Source organism: Kockiozyma suomiensis (assembly GCF_038497685.1).
Source record: "Kockiozyma suomiensis strain NRRL Y-17356 unplaced genomic scaffold V2V93scaffold_11, whole genome shotgun sequence".
Taxonomy (NCBI): Eukaryota; Fungi; Ascomycota; class Lipomycetes; order Lipomycetales; family Lipomycetaceae; genus Kockiozyma; species Kockiozyma suomiensis.
The window spans coordinates 513,483-530,806 of NW_027117674.1; the positions used below are offsets into that span (position 1 = coordinate 513,483).

Consider the following 17,324-nt stretch of genomic DNA (forward strand, 5'->3'; position numbering starts at 1 on the left):
AAACCCACAACAGCTGGCCCTACTAAAGCCCTCGTCATATCGTAATCCCGAAATAGACCACAATAGTATCAATGGCACAGCCATATGCGCCGACTCAGTACTCTTCGGTCTCATTTGCATCGTCAACGGCGCTGAGGTCACGAATTCCTCTAGACGAGGAAGCTCGGCTGTTTCGCACATCGGCTCAGCGCGATCTATACGAATCGCTCGCCGAAATCTACGCAATCATCGTCACCCTCGACTTTGTTGAGAAGGCTTATGTGAAGGACACGATCTCACAGCAAGAGTACACCCATGTGTGCTCGCGGCTATTAGCCCAATACAGCACCATTCTCAAATCAGCAGAAGTCGCAGCCGAGTTCAAAGATCTAGACTCATTCAGAGCTCAATACGATGTAAGTTTGAGGTAATCGACAATGTAATACTAGGTCTTAACATGTTCCAGATTGAATATCCTTCAGCAATTGCCAGACTGCGTGTCGGTATTCCTGCCACTGTTGAGCATCCTGTTTCAAAACAGCAAGAACCTGAATCATACTTCCCATCGCAGTCGTCAACTCCCAAGCCAGCACCTCCGTCTACAGCATCCTCAGCCAGAGCAGCCGCCGACGCAACGGGAAACTTCATTACATTTATGGACGCCCTTAAGCTAAACTACAAAGCCAAAGATCAGCTTCATCCATTACTAGGTGAACTCATGACCTCGCTCAACGCAGTGTCGACTCAGGACTTTGATGGACGGGCAAAGATCGTGGAGTGGCTTATCAAACTCAATTCTATGAAGGCTACAGATGAGATTTCCGACGACCAAGCTCGGCAACTACTTTTCGATATCGATCATGCATATAAAGCGTTTTATAAAATGCTAGGATAATAAATAAAAAAAAATTATAGCAAACCCAAACTTTTTAGATTACCATTCATGTATCAGAAAAATTTCTCCTAATCGCTTTCACTATCAGGCGCATCGGGCATCGCCTCATCATCAATATCTTCGTCTTCCTCAACATCCTCCAAAATATCCTCATCGTCATCCTCGAGTAAATTTCTAGCATCTCCGTCGTCCTTCTCGTCCATAAGACTTTCTCTCAAGATCCGTAGTTTCTCCTCACGAACCTCACGCTGTACAGTCAGGTACTGACCTAATGGAGTATTCTCCCATGGGAAATCCCTCAAAAATGCATCAACCATTTCAAAGCTAGTAGGCGAAAATTCAACATTCTTGCGCTTCTCTTCAATGAATTTGCTATTGGCTTCAATCTTTTCGACAGCCTCCAGCAACTGCTTCTGGAATCGGAAGTTCTCCTGCGTCTTGCCCTTTTTACCGCCTTTCTTTCCTCCCTTCTCGGGTGCAGTAGTAGTCAATCTGTCACGACGGCGTGCGTAGCGCTTTAATGTCAAGACACATGGTACCGCAAGCTCAGGGAAAGCAATGCTCTTCGCATGAAGACCAAAAAACTCGATAATGCAATCGACAATCTGCTCAGAGACGCCTGTCTGATAGATTCTGGTTCCGAGGTAAGCAGTATTTGCTCGCATGTTATGCTCAAAATCAAACGGACGGAGCGTAGATGGCTTACCAGGTCGTGTGACGGCGGTAGAAGTAAGAAGCTCGGTAATGGCTGGCATAAGCGGAATATACACATCTGTATCGCGAGATAAATCTAATAAAGAGTGAAAAAGCATAAAGCGCAGCGGAAAATACTGCGCAGCAGGGATAAGTCTCATAGCTCCCAACATAACCTGCACTAAAGGATAGATGAGCGGACGCATATGATTCTCTTTACCCTCACTCGCTTCCTTATCAGTGTCACATTGCAAAGACAGTACTCGTCTCCAAAAATCCAAAGAATGCAAATACTGCCAGTTATATACTGATTTGTAAGAGTCTTTGGTCTTGTGTACCACACTGTTGCGGAGATGAATTGCGAGTTGACGAATAAAATCAAAAGCGGTCTGGTATGTTATTTCGGGATCCAAGGAGTATAAAGTTGCGGCAGTGTTTTTCATGAATAGAATCATGGGCATTGTATATACGGTCGTGTGACGACAGTTCTTGACCATCCCAGCATAAGATGTCTGCACACATGTTAGAATATAGCTTTTCCCTAAACGTAATCAAGAATAACTCACCTTCAAACAAAGTTCCAGCAATGCCCTGTCTGATTCAGCAGCGGAACGAATAACGACCCACGCCATCAACCTGGTGCTTTCATCACTTGCCGAACTCCAGATATCAACAACAGCTTTAATGAACTCTTTGACAAATCTTCTGAATCCAGCAAAATAAGGCAGCAACTTTTCGCCGCTAGTCAACACTGCTGCCATGGTCTTTGGATCTGTTAATCCCGACATCAATATCAATAGGTTTCCTGACAAGGATTTCAAAACAGGCGAGAGCTGTTGAAATTTTTTGCCGTTAAGCTGAACAGTTCGCCTTCCAGCCGACTTTCTACCAGCTGGAGATACAGTAACAGGAATATGGTGCTCAAGGACTTCTGGAAATCGGGTAAGTGTGAGCATGATCACATCATTGTAGACCTGCGGATCAGTGATTGTATATTTAAATTTTTGAGCAGAGGTATCGTCTTTACCAACGTTAACTGCAGCGCGAAATGCAATAGCAACTCTTTTCAAAGCCCTCAATGAATGCTCCTCGTCTAGAGCTTTTCTCCAGCGTGCAACGTCCGCTCTAGTAAGCTCTTGGCTCTCACCATCCTCGGCCACCATAGCACTCTTTGACTTCTTTTTCGGCTTCTCATCCTCATCTTCAGAGTCGTCACCAGCCAAAAGCTCCTCATCAGCAAATTGCTCTTCATCTTCATCATCGCTTTGTAATAGATCCTGATCGTCTTGATCCAAAAACTTGGTAAAATCACCGGCATCGTTACTCTTCACCGTCTTACCGCGTGCAGCTTTCAGAGCATCATCAGTATCGTCCTCTAGTCGACTAGCAAACAGCTCCTCAGCATTTTCATCGCCGAGAGCAGGCTCAGATACATTTTTTGGCTTCTTCTTGTCGCCGCCCGTATAACTCTCTTCATGAACACGGTGCTTTGATTTCTTATGACCTTTTGATATCTTTTTATTGTATGCCTGAACTGCTTTCCTCTGCACTAACGTGTGCTTTAAATGGTTTTGATTGAACTTTTTTGTAGATTTTTTGGCCACCATGGTGAAAATTCCACTCTGGTTTGTAGTTGTGATAAAATATTAGAGAATGGCAAGTAAAGGACAGAAAAAATAATTCGGCGCCGCAGGAGAATTTTTGCTGGGAGGAATGAGCAATGTATGTATTGCAATACCCAAGATAATTAAAAAATACTGTAATTAACGACATATGCTAAAATGGGACACTGATATTTTTCATCATTATCTGCGGGCTAAGACATTATGCTACATAAAAAGCAGTATGCAGTCCTCAGTGATATAAATCAGCAATGCGAATGATTGTTTGAAACTATATATAGTAAGTTCCTGCTTGTAGCCTGAAGCTGCTGGCTGCATCAAAATAAATGAAGTGAGTCGAGCTCAGCGCGGCGCCGCACAACCTATCTATTTGGTATTCTGAAATCTCCATTATCTCCACTTCCAAGCTCTTATCACGTATTTCTAAAAAGCATGGACGAGTTTATTCACGCACTGCCAAAGTGTGAACACCATGTTCATCTTGAAGGTACACTGTCTCCGTCGCATAGATTATTGTGCTCTCAGCGAAACAATATACCACTTCCCAACAACATTAATAGTCTGGCTGCTCTTGAAAGCGAACTTTATCCATCTCAGTACGACTATGAGGAAGGTCAAGACGGCTCCAACTATCTCAGAGAATTTCTGGCAAATTACTATGCTGCTATGGAGGTTCTGGTTACAGTAGAGGATTTCAGAGGCTTGGCGGCAGAGTATATTGAAAGAGCAAGAAAGATGAATGTACGATATGCCGAGATATTCTTTGACCCACAGGCGCATACCTCGCGAGGCGTTGCCTTCAAGACAGTCATGGAAGGAATTTTAAAAGCCCGTGACGACGAAAAGAGACAGCATGAAGGAAGCTCAGATTATGTGAGAACCGAGTATATATTATGTTTTCTTCGAGATATGACTGCTGAATCAGCACTTGAAACTTGGGACGCAGCAGTCAATGGTGGATATCTGAAGGCCATTATCGGAATCGGTTTAGACTCTGACGAAAATGGACATCCTCCGCAAAAGTTTGATAAAGTGTTTGTGGCGGCTCGTGAAGCAGGGCTAAAAATTACAGCTCATTGCGATGTCGATCAACCCGATTGTCATGCAAATATAAGTTACGTAGCCACTCAGCTAGGTGGATCTCGAATCCGCGAGGCACCCTCTGATTTAATTTTAGCTCCAAAATTCGATTCTGGGGCAGATAGAATTGATCATGGACTCAATTGTGCTGATTCGCCGGAGCTGTTGAACCTAATCAAGCAGTCGAATCTTGGACTCACGCTGTGCCCTATGGGATACTCTAAACATCTCGGTCCAAAATCAGTATTTGAAAAACTGGAAAAGATCAAAGAAATTGGAATACCGTTTTGTCTGAATAGTGACGATCCGGCATACATGTGCAGATACAAAGAAAAGGTAGTTGTCGATGTGCAAGAAAAGACGGGCTGGAATATGGAAGATCTTGCTGCTTGCGAGATCACTGCTATGCGAATGTCTTGGTGCAAAGAGTTGGAATTCAAACAGAAGTTTATCAATGAGGTTACAGAGGTGCTGCGGCAGTATTTCGTGTAAACTGAACCTCTGCTCTTTATGTATATATGTCGAGATTATTATTAATCTTGAAACCCCATACCAAATGTTATACAAATTAAAGAACCATTTCAGCCTGTGAACACTAATGCTAAACATAAAACCAAAATAACGAAAAAACAAAATTTAGCCTTCAAATTGCTCAACATGTACATAACAACCCTGAGCAGTGCCATTACTTCCCGTATGCGCAGCTCTTGCATCCAACAAGATAGAAACTGAATTTTTTACGTCGGCTGCTAATCTCGAACCACCACAGACAGTTACAGCTAGTTCCCCGAAAACTGATGAGGTTGTCATAGCGTCTGCGATAATGTGACGGATGACTGGTCGTCTTGGGATAACTGTGACGCAGCTCGGAAGTTTGTTCGGCGAATTAAACTCCTCATCGTCATCAGGGATAGACGAGATATCAGAAATATAGACGTTAATACTGAGGCTAATGTCATTATTGCACGAGTCCTTGGCATCTACTAATTCCTGAATTGCTTTCTTGAAGGCCAACATATCCGCATATCGCTTGATACACCAAGCAAGTTCAACATTGCGCGTTGCACCTGAAGTAGTCTTTGCAGCAGCAAGTAATAATCCTCTGGCAACAGCAAGCCCATAAGTCGCTCCAGATCCTGCACAAATACTCAGCAATGTCGAGAACTGTCTAAGATCTCTCGGATTGCCTCCATAGGGTCCGTCAATTAAGACAGGAATTCTAACGCCCGAGATAGATTCCATTGTTGTCGGCAGCTGGATTTCGGCGTCGGCAGAGTAACTATCTGACTCGCGTTTGGTGGAGTATGAGGGTGAAGAAGTCGACATATCAGCTGAGGAAGCTCGCTTAGTAGATCGATGAAGCCAGTGGGTTATTCCAGTTTTCTTTTTGACAATGAATTCAAGCGCCCTGTCTTCCTGTACCGACATTATTGAAAAAGGATGTGACATGAATGGACCGTACGTGGGAAACGACAAGTAAGCAAACTGGCCAGGACTCCAACGAAATAAGCGGACAGATCCGTTAATTGGAATTGTGATTCTAAGAAGATCAGAATCAGGAATTGACTCAATATTAGCTCTGTACTTAAGGCCTCGAGTTGAGATATTGTTAAGAAGAAGTAATCCCCAACGCATAGCGACGTCAACACAAATAAAACCAATCGAGGTCCAGAGATAAACGTGAGAATATGACGGGGTGTGTCTCATCAATATCACTAAAAAGGCAATCACCGATGCTATATGGTTGACAAAAAACAGTTCAAATAGATAATGCCTGATTGGGCGAACGCTTGAAACAACGACAATCCATGCAAGTAGACAGAATGATCGAAGACCGTTCTTAGTGATCGGGTCTGTTTTAAGTTGACTCTGAAGAAAATCAAAAGAGGCATAGTAGCGCATTTCATAAAACATATGAATTGTTGCAATCATAAAGAAGCCACGAGAGATCCATCTGTGAAAGAAGTTTAAAGATACGCTGGAGGTGGTGCCAGTCAAAACAGCAATGACAGTAAGACGGCGGCAGGATAGGAGAGTGACAAGTGGAATTTGAGCAATCGCTAGCCATGCAGCTCTGTATCCAGCCTGTTCCCAGTCGGCAGCTGTAGTGCGAGGTGATTTGTAAAAGAATAACGCAATCATGAGGCAGAAGTAGGACAACACAATGACGCCACGTCCCGTGGAAGGAAAATGAAACAGGTTAGGATAGTGCTGCAAAAATGGAGATGTTGGATAAGAAAGCACACGCGCCACTGACGTTAAAGATGCGTGTGTTTTGGCAATGAACCATTTTGGCTTTGAAGAGCGTGACCGTATTCTATTTCATATTAGCGAAAGTGTAACGATAAAAGTGTAGTATTGGAAAGGAGAAAAATGCATACCGCTGCCGAGCTAAAATCAGGTCTAGAAGTCGCAAAAGGAATGCAAACGCTAAGAAAGCACCGATTACTGCCCAATACATCTTTGCAAGGTAGCCAGGGCGAGGAGTTCCGTCGAGATTAAACCTGCCTTGTCCCATGTTTGTGTAAGCAGGTCCATCGGCGGGGGCCGTATAATTACTTCCGCCGGGTTCATTCGCAAAAGAATCTTTGATCTGAGCGGGTATGAGTGACTCCATCGTGAGGAGATAGTGAGTGAAAATGAGAGGAAGATGACGCAAAAGTTATGCCAAGGTCAATTTTGTAGCAGACCGCCAGCAGAGAAGGTTTTTACTGAAGATGCGCAAGCTCTGGGACGATGAGTGGTGGTAAACAAAAAGGGAGGGTTAAGAGAGAGTAAGCAGATTTGGTCAAGGAAAATGAGGAATAGGTAGAAGGGAAAGCAAAGAAAAACGCAGGATAACTGCTTTGCGCAACTTTGCTGAAAGTAGGCGAAAACAGCACCCGTCTTGACACATTGAGCCGCACAAGCCGCACTAATTCGTATTCAGCGAGAAATTGCTCGCTGCGCCACATCAACTAGGACACGAACACGAAGAAACACGGGAAAAGAGCAAAAGGAGCAAAAATGCGCGCTGTCGACGCAAGGCCTCCACAAAGACTGCTCAAATTAAACAGATAAAGGAATTTTCTAATTATTATAAACGTTGAGAAATATATGCATAATAGCACCTATATCTAAAAAAAAAAAAAGGCGGCTCAGACGCGGCTGATAACAAGCAGATAAATAGCTCCCCTTCTAGGTTAGTGGGCTACCTGCTCCTCGCCGAAAACAGAAGCTCTCTTCTTTTCCTCCCCTCTCTTATTTTCTTTCTCCTCTAATCTTCCCTTCCTCTTATCTTCTGTCGACAACCTCTCTGCTCTCTTTCGTCTATCAGCACAGTACTCATAATGGACAACATGTCGGGCATGGATATGGGAGCACCCAGCACTTCCTCACTAGTAGCAACCGCAACTAGCATGCTCATCTCCACCACCGCGTCTGCCGTTTCCTCCGCGACCGCTACGGCTATGTCCATGGCAGCGTCGTCCACTTCTTCAATGGATATGGATATGGATATGGGTACAACAACGTCTTCAGCATCCAGTTCAGCAGCATCAACAATGGACATGTCGTCCTCGAGCATGAGTAGTATGACCTTCCACTCCAATATCGCCGACTATATCCTTTCCACAGGCTGGACCCCCGACAATCGAGGCCAATATGTTGGCACTTGCATCTTCCTCATTGTTCTTGCCATCATTTATCGTGCGACCCACGTCATTAAGCATCGTACAGAGCGCTATCTCATCTCACGCGCCCTAGTCAAATCCGTCCCAGTTGTCCTGGGCGAGGACTCCGACGTCGAAAAGTACGTTGCTGCGTCTGCTTCAGGCTCACTGGCAGCACCTGATTCACAGCGTTTGCCTTCGCGGCCTTTCGACTTTACTCATGCTCGGCCATGGCGAGTGTCAATTGATATCCCGCTTTCAGTTATCCAGTTTTTCCTGTCGGGAATTTCGTATCTGCTCATGTTGGCCGCGATGACGTTCAATCTCGGTTATTTTTTTTCTATTCTCGGTGGTATTTTTATTGGAGAGCTACTCCTTGGACGGTTTGCATCGAGTTTTGAAGCTCATTAATTTTTGGCTACTGTTAATATGGGAATGGGCATTATGGGACAGTTCATGGGATTAGTTTAATGTACAATGTAATTAGGAAATAGAGAATAGAGTCCTGTGGCCCGGGTTGTAATTTTGCTCATTATTTTGCTCGCCTGGTGGCGGTGCTTCTCTTAGCGAGCCGCACTGCGGCGCACAGGGCTCAATCGAGAGCCGAGCTACAGCGCATTATAAAGATCCTCGGAAAGCCCTCTTTGGTGCATTGTTCACCACACTCTTTCTACCTATTACACAAAATCGTTCTTTATCTTCTATAATGCGTTTCTTTACCGTTGCCGCCTCACTCGCTTTTGCGGTATCCCCGGCACTCGCTCACTTCACCCTCTCCTTCCCCGATTCCCGAGGTGCTAACCACGAGACTCAGGCGTCCAGCCCATGCGGCGGTCTCAACAGCGTAGTCCTCCCCCGTACCTCCATTGACCCCGATGGTTCTCCTATCCTTACCTCCTCTTCACATGCCGCATCTGGATACGAGGTCAACTTCTGCCTCGGAAACGACTGTGTTGATGCCGCCAGTTTCAACTACTCCATCGTCGACCCGCTCTTGATTGTTGGCTCAGGAAATTTCTGCATTTCTGCCGTTGATTACGAGAGCGAGGTCTGGAACGGCTCCTCTGTCAATGGTACCATTCAGGTTATTTACCTCTCGGACGATGGCGAGCTCTACAATGTATGCCATTTTTTATCATTTATCGCCAGGAGCCATTCTAACTGCTACTATAGTGCGCTGATGTCACGCTTACCCTCTCCGGAGCTGACTCATCTTCCCTCTGCGTCAACTCGACTGGCATCTCCACCTCCGCCTGGGAGGGTTCTCTTGCCGCATCTGAACAGGCCGCCGGTTTGGACTCTGACGGCTCTGCTGCGTCCGCAAGCTCTTCTAGCACGTCTTCAAGCACCTCCTCGAGCCACAGCACCGCCTCAGCTACTGCCTCAGCTACTGCCTCTTCTACAACCGTGTCTTCCTCTTCTGCGGCTACTTCTTCTGCTGCCTCGACTTCAAGTGTTGCTTCTGCTGATTCGCTTGTTCCTTCCGGAATTTTGGGAGCCGTCGTCGCTGTGTTGGGATACCTTGTTCTATAAAAAGTTCTGTGATTCTTCGCTGAAATCCAGATTCTTGAGAGAAAGCTGTATCTTATCTACCCATTTTTTAATTATTTAGTACCTTCCTCTGAAATGTCTATTCATCTAATCAAAAAAATAAACATAACAATATCTGAATAAGACTCGAAGGAAAATGCGGTTTAGGGTTTAGATTGAGGACAGTGCAAACAGCGTGCTCTCGAGCAATAAGCAGCGGCACACAATGATTTATGAAAACCAAGATTCATAATACTCCAATAGAAGCAAGCAATTTCCCTTTTCAGACGCCACGATGTCAAAATCAAAATCAAGAGTACAAAACTCAATATAATTTAAATCACTAAGATCATAAACCGAATACAATAAATTTATAGAGGCACTTTCTACTGCATCTGATCTGTCAATGCGTCCTCGACCGAAATACTCCAATCATGCCACCATTCTCCTATCGTTGCCTGGTCATCGTACATAGTAGCCATCATAGTGTCAGCAGAATCAAGTTCAAGATAGTTAAGGATCGCTGTCCATTCTTTTCCGTCAACAGAAGTCACCCCTGTATCTGTCTCCGTAGTTTGAGACGCCGACTCCGACGCCACACCTTCGGCTTGATCAGATACAGCAGAAGCTAGCATATTATCCGTCAGTATCAGATCAGCATCGGCAACAGATCCTGCAATGTTCTTAAATGCGTTGTTGCAAGCTTTAATGTAAATCTTCATAACTTGCGTTATCCGGAAAGCTGAAATGGCTCTCTCACTCTCAGATTCAACCCACTCATATATCTTGTTGACAGTCTGAAAGAGTCGCTTTATATCGCAAACATCTTCAGTCTGATACTGGAATGCCATATCCGGTGTGCGCCATTGCTCCTTGAGCAAAGCATCTTTACGCGCAGCAACAACAACGGGCGCATCCACAATCTGTCGAAATATCCCAGTAATCACACAGTAAAGCGAAACCCGAGAATGGCGCAGTGAGATGGGAGTTATTAGAGGCATAAATCCGGAAAATAGCTGCGGTCGACGATTGCATGTGACTATCGTATCAAGCTGCTTCTCTGCGCACCTCAGTCGCGCTACATAAATCCTTTCCCCATCTGCTTTCGTTGCGGGCGAATAAGCTCGTAAAAGAGTAAGCTGCAAATGCGAAAACTGCAATTGCAAAATATACTTTTGTGTCAAGTCGTACGAGTCTTGGTGGCTTGATACGGCTGAATGCGTCTCCGCGTTAATCATTTCAACAAGTAGCTGGAATGAGCTCAGATTTTGCTCTTCATACTCCGTCAAAGCAGCCATATGATGCTCAAATTCTTCCTTCTCAAGCACAAAGTTAGGTATCTGGAGTCGAGATAGAATACTGCGGGCAAGAATACAAAAATTGATCTTGCACTTTAAAAAATGCAGAGATGGCTGTTCATTGTCTGATGTCACCGAGGAAAACACGCGAAGCTTATCGATGGAGGTATCTGACATTTCAAGAGATAGAGCAAACGGTACGTCGATGCATAGCGACCTATCTGTATCCACCGAGAGTACCTCGCCCCACATTACACGCCATGCATCTGCCAGATCAGGCGGCACATGAGGAAAGTTATCGGGATCACGATGTAAGCCCATAGATAACGCTACTTGGCACAACAGCCCTGAGAAAGACACAGAATCAGCAGAGTCAAGTCCTTCACCGACTTCGACAGCCAACATATTGTGAATTCTTATGGCAAGAAGAACTTGAAGAGAAACAAAGTCTGATTTCTGCAGATATGAGGTCTCACTCAAGCATTTCCATGCAAAATCCCGCAACTGGTATCCAAAAAGAGACGCATATTTGTCGTTAAAGCCAGCACTAGAAGGAGTCCAGTCACTCCCACACGCCATTCTACCCAGCCTGAGAATGATAGCTATCAACGCATTACCGCGCATATACTCTTTATGCTTCGACCCACAATCATCGTGCCCAAGTTTTTTAGACTCGAAGAAAGACTCACCGGCAGCTTGACACTTCCACTTGTATGCCCAATGCTTCATAATATCGGCTCGAAATGAGGTCGGATGAACTATAGGCACGACAAGATTGATGCTCTGCATAAATCGCGTAATAAGATACTCGCACAAACCTCGATGCTCTAACCGCGGAAACACAGTCACCGGATCGGCATTTACATCAAAGTTCTCCTTCAAGAAAGCTTCACTTTCAGGAGACATCGGCAAATGCCCAATAGTCTTCAAGGCAGCAGCTTTTTTCTCTTTGACTGTTTTTTTCTGCGCTCTCTTAGCCTGAATAAATTCATCTTTGCTTACAAATTGGACAAGATAGCTATCTTGCAACAAAGCAGAAAGAGAGCTTAGGGGTCCACGATAGGTAAACCGATTCCGCTTGATTTTAACGTCAGGCCTCAGGCGCTTCTCGTCTGTAGACGATAATACAGCTGAGATAACCTCTCCATTTGCAGGAATTCTGACTGAGAGTGAGGTTGTCGATGTGGCGGACTCTTTAGCACCAGACACGGCATCATCGAAAATTGGAGCGTGCTTCACTGGTGCTTTAGAGCTCTCTGTCTTAGAGTGATCCTCGTTCGCGCCAGATCGTTGAATCATTCTCTCAAGCCTTTCCATTCTCAATTTCAGTTCATTGTATTCCTGCATATGAGTTACTCCACCAGGGAGCTGTTTAACAGCGCTCATTTCATCTTGAGTATTTCTTTCAGTGTCTTGTCTGTAATGGTCGGAAACAGCCACGACAGAAGGTCCTGCAGACGAATAACTAGTCTGAGGAAAAAATTTGGCTTGTGAGTGCATAGCAGGTGATAGTTCAGATTCCACGGTTCGCAGTGAGCCAGGTGTCGGCTGCTCAAGCGGCAAGCTTGCTGACTTTCCCGGATGTCGGTTCATCGAGAAAGTTTGCGTTCCTGGGATCTCTGTACAATATACTGATGTCGCAGGAGGTAATTGAGATAGCAAAGAGGAGGATGAACTGTCAGTATCCGTGACGTTTCGCGCAATCCAGGGTTTCACGGCATAGACGCAAAGAGCTACGGTGCCGTGCTGGACACAGCCTGAGCACGGATGCATGCGATTGCACTAATCAAGAGAAAAAAAATTAGGACTCGTTATTACTTTTGTTATAGCAGCACATAAATGTTGATACCTTTAGCTTTCGCTGACGACATACTGCGCAAGAGACGGGAATGCGTCGGCGCTTGCGATTAATCTTTGGTTCTTCAATTTTTGCATCTGCTGGACTCGTGTCGTAAGAATATTGATTCTTCTGGCCGGTAGTATCCTGCTGTGTCAAATAGTGCATCGAGTTTGCTTGCTGGTAAGTTGGGGTCTGATGGATGCCCGGTTGCCGCTGCTGCTGCTGCTTATGATGGTACTGTGGCTCAGCAAATGAATCAGTCGGCGTCGATACGGCTCGCTGCGGAAGCAAAGAAGGAGTCGGCACAGTCGTGAACGGTGCATTCAAGACATAATTCATAGAAGTCGTAGGATGTGGCAGTGTCTTTGGCGAAGAATGCTCCGAATATTGCGAAGTCTGATGCTGCGGTGGTCGTTGCTTCTGCTCAGGAGAGCGGCTCTCCGGGCTGTTTGTGATGTCTGCAACGTCCATCGTGAACTGAGGCTGATACCGAGTACCGCCAGAAGTGGCTTACAGTATTAAAGATACACTCAAGAGATTTGTAAAGCAACCAGGCACTTACACTCGGTGAATATCCGAGACAGGAGAGCCGAATGAGGGTGCAAGTTTCGGCGAACTTGCAAGCAAGACGGCCGGACTGGAGATGAGTGCGTATTCGCGCCAAAGACCGCTATGTCCGCTTAACCCTTGACCTAGCCGGTTGATCTCCAACCATTGGCGAACGCCGGTTTAACGCCGATCGCCTGCCAATTTACTGTATTTACTCAAAAAAGATATATTCTCTAATTACATTATCTGTTCGGACTCGACTCATAGTACTCTGTTAATCTCGTTCATCGTCTGAAATAGCTTTGGCTCCATCTGGCGCTGACCGACAAGCTGTAAAGCAATCGGGAATCCATCTAATCGCTCACGAACACCCTTAGCCCATGTAGACTGTGCGCGTGCGTCCATATCGTTCAGAGGAGGAGGCATCTCCTTGTCATCCTTTGTAAAGTCGACTTTGCCTGCCTGGAAAATCAATCCAGGGTAGTCGAGATTATTCCACGTGCGCGAGAAATGAGAGCGGATCATGAATCCCTCAGGCCGCGGCGGGAAAGACTGGATGGGAAGCAGCAGAGCGTCGACAGGTAGTCCAGACTTGGTCTTTCCTGCTGTTGCCTCCCAATATTTCAGCCAAGCAAGTTGAAGCTCAGCTCGTGTAGAACAATAGGCGTAAAAGTCTGACAGTCCACGTTTAATATCAGGATAGAGACCGCCGTTCTGGTTGGCGACAGTTAGCGGCTCGCCGGTGATAGCAAGCTGTGAGAGCAAGAAGGCACCACCGTCGACTTTGAAGTGATTAACCGCATTTTCCGAAATCTCGGGTGCAAGGTAGAGCTCAAGCTCGACGATATCATGACCGGCAGCTTTAAGCTTCTCAACAGTCTCGTCCAGAACGCGCGCAATAGGAGGCAGCGTCTGCACTTCGGTATCAAAGCGAATAACTCCAATCGCGAGCTTCCTTTCAAGAGGCTTGGGTTCGATCCAAGGCAGGTATTGGCAACTAGGATCGTACAGCCACGGCTCAGCGTCAGACATGCACTTCATTACAAATTCCAAGTCACGGACTGAAACAGCCATTGGCGCATTCACGCAGAGAATACCAGCAGTCTCAGCACCTGGCTCAAGGTATCCCTTGACGTTGTGGTACGGCACACGACCACTAGAAGGTTTGATGGAGTAGACTCCGTGTGTGTAGGCGGGCACTCGGATTGAGCCACCAACGTCAGTGCCGATACCAAGTAGCGATCCGCGGAATTTAATAAGAGCAGCCAATCCGCCAGACGAACCAGAGGCGGTGAGCTCCTTCTGGATCGGGTTACGTGTAATGCCAAAAACATTGTTGTCTGTGTCGGGAACCATCATACTCTGAGGTACATTGGTCTTGACATACATTACAGCTCCAAGCTTAAGCAAAATATCAACAACCACACTATTTTCCTTCTCAGGCTGGAAGCAGTAGGCGGCAATTCCGACAACGGAGTCCTCTCCCGCAACAGACATTGAATCTTTCAAAGAGATTGGCAGTCCATGAAGAGGTCCCACGGTTTCCCCAGTTCTTGCAAACTCAGCATCAAGCCACTCGGCGCGTTCGATTGCCCTGTCAAAGAAAATTTCGGTAAGGCAGTTCAGACACTGTTGCGCGATTGCAGCACGCTTGCAGAATGCAATAGTGACTTCTTTTGAGGTATATGTTCCCTTTGCAATCTCAGTCAGAAGACCAACGGAGTCGTAGTTGTCTGTAATCTCAAGCTCTCGAGCAGATAGGAGGCCGCAGGTGGAAGGAACATGGAGCAAGTTTACCGGAGAAAGGTCGACCTCAATTTTCCATTCAGCAGGAATTTTTGACTCACGCTGGGCAAGTTTAGCATCAACCAACTCCTGGTAAGGCTTTTCAGTAAAAGGAAAGACAATTGGCTTCATTGTTGCTGATTGCGTTGTAGCAAGTTGTGAGAAAGAACCGCTCAAAGAATGCTGATTGCGTTCGGAAGTGTTTTTAAGTTTAGACGAGTCATCCCGATAAGCCATAATGGAAGCCGGGCCATCCTTTACAATGTAAATCAACTTCTGCAAGACAGATTTTCACAGAAACTGTTTCATAAAAAGATGTCCTGTATGAATCGTAATCTATTAAATTAGAAATAATTGATTGCATTGGTTTATGAGCACTATACAGATATAAGTTTAAAGTTTTCCCTAAAGATAAGAGTATCGCATTTTAAATAACTACGATTGCGACTCTAGGCAGAGCAGAATACGTTATAGAGAGCGAAAGGCTAAAATGTCACAGCTCCTTGCTGAATGCTATAATTTGGTCTAGCCAGTTTTCAGGATCATGAGCAAATGCAAAATGATTACCCTTGTCATCTATAACTTTGGTAGGAGCACCAATTTCTGCTGCTGCGTTATAAGCAGCGACCAGATATCCGGCGGTATGTCCACTCCTGCAAACACCAATCTTAACTCTATCATTTAACAGTGCTGATTTAGTAAGTTGCCACTGTGCTTCTGGAGTGGAAGTCAACTTCCAATAGAATCCATGTCGGACCATATCTGGCTCATTTGCAATATTAATAAATTTCGGCGAGAGAATAGAAAGTGAATTGGCATAATAAGCAGATTCCCCTGGTTCATAAAATCCGGCAATCCAATTGCCGAAGCTGGAACTCACTGCATCTGGATCAGAGGTCGAAATCGTTGACATTGCGTCTGCGTAGTCTTTTGTAACAGGTAGACCAAAAGCACTACCAGGCGGCTCAAACAGTATCAAACTAGATATTTTAGAAAGGGCTTGCTTCTGCTCATCCTCTGGCAGAAAGCCGGGCCCTGCAAGACCAAGGAGTAATGTTGTACCTTTTGACCATCCAAGTACGATTGGCTTGTTCGGAACTGAGAGTGTGTTGACGACGAAGTCAACAAATCCTATAAGGTCTCGTACAAATAACTGACTTTGAGCGATGCAATCATCTGGCTTCATCTCTTTTTGCGAAGGAGTGAGAGGAGTCGTTCCCTTGTATCCACGCTGGTTGTAGGCAAGAATACGCAGGTTGTGCTTGGACGCATACGGGAATAGCGGAGTGAAGGATTCTTTAATAATGCCGTCAATTTTAGAAGACGAACCAACATGTTAAAATCATTAGAGGGTCGAGCAGATACCTTTGTTAAAAGCGACGCCATGACAGATGATGATTGTGTCGTACTGCTCTGCATCAATAGAAACGCCAGAGTCAGAATAAGCGATCTCGACTCCAGATGCAAGCTTTGCGATAGGCATGGATGCAATGTATATACAGAATAGAAAAGACGAAAAAAATCTAAATCAGAAATCAGCAAAGCGATAAAAGTGAAGAACGAATCCTGCTGCGGAAATCTGGACTAGAATGTGGGGCGCAAAATTTGGTGGGGTTCCGAAGGTTCTAAAAAAGGGTTTGATTATCATTAATTTATATAAACATTATAAAACATATGAGGCCAGGGAGTTATTCTTAAAGCGAATATATGCTGTATAGAGAAGGAACAAAAAAGATCATGAAGATAAAAATAGTATAAGAAGGGAGTAAGGGATTCGAGAGAGGGGGGGAAGGAATTTATTGGTGCTGACAACACCTAGCTGTCTGTAAGCTTTCAAATAAGACTTTCAAGAGACAGTTTTTCACCAGCCATTGCTTCATAGCGATGCTGTTTGTGATATGTGTCTTGCGATTTAGAGATATTTAAATATATTGCTTCTCGAGCATTATATAGAAAAAGGGTGTCATATCTTAGTTGTTGCATACAGTAAAGTCGAGTTATCATTCGTCATTATTAGATAAAGTTAACACTTTTCCCTGAAAAGAAACTGTTATATTTTTAAAGTCTACAATTAAGACTTTAGGCAGAGTAGAATAATACTACTACAGTGGAGAAAGACTAACTCGTCGTAGCTCCTTGATGAATACTATGACATGGTCCAGGAACTTGTCAAGTTCATGTGCAAATGCCAAATGATTAGCTCTGCTGTTTAAAATTTGAGCAATCAACAATAATTTGACTGATTTTAAGTCTTGGCAGCACTTACATTCGCTGGATGGCCGAGGATGGCATGCATGTTTGACATATACCTGTTAACGCATTCATGACCAGCGTGAACACTGACAATGATACTTCTAGTAGTGTATTGAGTATTAATCGGTGACTAGTCAATACACAAGCAAG

At 45.0% G+C, this 17,324-nt stretch overlaps 9 protein-coding genes across 9 annotated transcripts; 4 read left to right on the forward strand and 5 right to left on the reverse strand.

Annotated features, from left to right (window-relative positions):
* Nucleotides 1–62: 62 nt before the first annotated feature.
* Nucleotides 63–899, forward strand: V2V93DRAFT_373410 (vacuolar protein sorting-associated). The gene is made up of 2 exons (XM_066910972.1): nt 63–395; nt 446–899. The coding sequence occupies exons 1-2, from the start codon at nt 72–74 to the stop codon at nt 872–874; spliced, it is 753 nt and encodes a 250-aa protein (XP_066764561.1). The 5' UTR covers nt 63–71; the 3' UTR covers nt 875–899.
* On the reverse strand, nt 839–3,226 carry V2V93DRAFT_373411 (Noc2p family-domain-containing protein). The gene is made up of 2 exons (XM_066910973.1): nt 2,134–3,226; nt 839–2,079 (listed from the first exon to the last, which is right to left on the reverse strand). Exons 1-2 carry the CDS (start codon nt 3,172–3,174, stop codon nt 943–945), a joined length of 2,178 nt encoding a protein of 725 aa, XP_066764562.1. The 5' UTR covers nt 3,175–3,226; the 3' UTR covers nt 839–942.
* Nucleotides 3,227–3,349: 123 nt separating this feature from the next.
* V2V93DRAFT_373412 (uncharacterized protein) lies at nt 3,350–4,855 on the forward strand. The gene has a single exon (XM_066910974.1). It carries the CDS (start codon nt 3,622–3,624, stop codon nt 4,759–4,761), a length of 1,140 nt encoding a protein of 379 aa, XP_066764563.1. The 5' UTR covers nt 3,350–3,621; the 3' UTR covers nt 4,762–4,855.
* Nucleotides 4,856–4,905: 50 nt separating this feature from the next.
* V2V93DRAFT_392192 (FAD-binding domain-containing protein) lies at nt 4,906–6,787 on the reverse strand (the record flags this gene model as incomplete). The annotated part of the gene is made up of 2 exons (XM_066912466.1): nt 4,906–6,586; nt 6,651–6,787. The coding sequence occupies 2 exons, from the start codon at nt 6,785–6,787 to the stop codon at nt 4,906–4,908; spliced, it is 1,818 nt and encodes a 605-aa protein (XP_066764564.1).
* An 831-nt stretch (nt 6,788–7,618) lies between these two features.
* On the forward strand, nt 7,619–8,348 carry V2V93DRAFT_373415 (Ctr copper transporter family-domain-containing protein). The gene has a single exon (XM_066910975.1). The coding sequence runs from the start codon at nt 7,623–7,625 to the stop codon at nt 8,328–8,330; it is 708 nt and encodes a 235-aa protein (XP_066764565.1). The 5' UTR covers nt 7,619–7,622; the 3' UTR covers nt 8,331–8,348.
* A 233-nt stretch (nt 8,349–8,581) lies between these two features.
* On the forward strand, nt 8,582–9,823 carry V2V93DRAFT_373417 (uncharacterized protein). The gene is made up of 2 exons (XM_066910976.1): nt 8,582–9,039; nt 9,093–9,823. The coding sequence occupies exons 1-2, from the start codon at nt 8,626–8,628 to the stop codon at nt 9,450–9,452; spliced, it is 774 nt and encodes a 257-aa protein (XP_066764566.1). The 5' UTR covers nt 8,582–8,625; the 3' UTR covers nt 9,453–9,823.
* On the reverse strand, nt 9,611–13,215 carry V2V93DRAFT_373418 (uncharacterized protein). Its single transcript, XM_066910977.1, has 2 exons — nt 12,597–13,215; nt 9,611–12,529 (listed from the first exon to the last, which is right to left on the reverse strand). Exons 1-2 carry the CDS (start codon nt 13,056–13,058, stop codon nt 9,836–9,838), a joined length of 3,156 nt encoding a protein of 1,051 aa, XP_066764567.1. The 5' UTR covers nt 13,059–13,215; the 3' UTR covers nt 9,611–9,835.
* A 136-nt stretch (nt 13,216–13,351) lies between these two features.
* Nucleotides 13,352–15,084, reverse strand: V2V93DRAFT_373420 (amidase signature domain-containing protein). Its single transcript, XM_066910978.1, has one exon. The coding sequence runs from the start codon at nt 15,051–15,053 to the stop codon at nt 13,398–13,400; it is 1,656 nt and encodes a 551-aa protein (XP_066764568.1). The 5' UTR covers nt 15,054–15,084; the 3' UTR covers nt 13,352–13,397.
* A 155-nt stretch (nt 15,085–15,239) lies between these two features.
* On the reverse strand, nt 15,240–16,807 carry V2V93DRAFT_373421 (Alpha/Beta hydrolase protein). The gene is made up of 2 exons (XM_066910979.1): nt 16,287–16,807; nt 15,240–16,217 (listed from the first exon to the last, which is right to left on the reverse strand). The coding sequence occupies exons 1-2, from the start codon at nt 16,402–16,404 to the stop codon at nt 15,415–15,417; spliced, it is 921 nt and encodes a 306-aa protein (XP_066764569.1). The 5' UTR covers nt 16,405–16,807; the 3' UTR covers nt 15,240–15,414.
* Nucleotides 16,808–17,324: the final 517 nt, after the last annotated feature.

What these genes read in the sequence shown, in the direction of transcription:
- V2V93DRAFT_373410 (XM_066910972.1), top strand. Translation starts at nt 72, where the DNA reads ATGGCACAGCCATATGCGCCGACTCAGTACTCTTCGGTCTCATTTGCA. An exon ending in CATTCAGAGCTCAATACGAT is followed by an intron (nt 396 to 445) that starts GTAAGTTTGAGG and finishes AACATGTTCCAG; the next exon opens with ATTGAATATCCTTCAGCAAT.
- V2V93DRAFT_373411 (XM_066910973.1), bottom strand. Translation starts at nt 3,174, where the DNA reads ATGGTGGCCAAAAAATCTACAAAAAAGTTCAATCAAAACCATTTAAAG. An exon ending in TGCTGGAACTTTGTTTGAAG is followed by an intron (nt 2,080 to 2,133) that starts GTGAGTTATTCT and finishes ACATGTGTGCAG; the next exon opens with ACATCTTATGCTGGGATGGT.
- V2V93DRAFT_373412 (XM_066910974.1), top strand. Translation starts at nt 3,622, where the DNA reads ATGGACGAGTTTATTCACGCACTGCCAAAGTGTGAACACCATGTTCAT.
- V2V93DRAFT_373415 (XM_066910975.1), top strand. Translation starts at nt 7,623, where the DNA reads ATGGGAGCACCCAGCACTTCCTCACTAGTAGCAACCGCAACTAGCATG.
- V2V93DRAFT_373417 (XM_066910976.1), top strand. Translation starts at nt 8,626, where the DNA reads ATGCGTTTCTTTACCGTTGCCGCCTCACTCGCTTTTGCGGTATCCCCG. An exon ending in ACGATGGCGAGCTCTACAAT is followed by an intron (nt 9,040 to 9,092) that starts GTATGCCATTTT and finishes CTGCTACTATAG; the next exon opens with TGCGCTGATGTCACGCTTAC.
- V2V93DRAFT_373418 (XM_066910977.1), bottom strand. Translation starts at nt 13,058, where the DNA reads ATGGACGTTGCAGACATCACAAACAGCCCGGAGAGCCGCTCTCCTGAG. An exon ending in GTCGTCAGCGAAAGCTAAAG is followed by an intron (nt 12,530 to 12,596) that starts GTATCAACATTT and finishes TCTCTTGATTAG; the next exon opens with TGCAATCGCATGCATCCGTG.
- V2V93DRAFT_373420 (XM_066910978.1), bottom strand. Translation starts at nt 15,053, where the DNA reads ATGAAGCCAATTGTCTTTCCTTTTACTGAAAAGCCTTACCAGGAGTTG.
- V2V93DRAFT_373421 (XM_066910979.1), bottom strand. Translation starts at nt 16,404, where the DNA reads ATGCCTATCGCAAAGCTTGCATCTGGAGTCGAGATCGCTTATTCTGAC. An exon ending in TGGCGTCGCTTTTAACAAAG is followed by an intron (nt 16,218 to 16,286) that starts GTATCTGCTCGA and finishes GCATTATTAAAG; the next exon opens with AATCCTTCACTCCGCTATTC.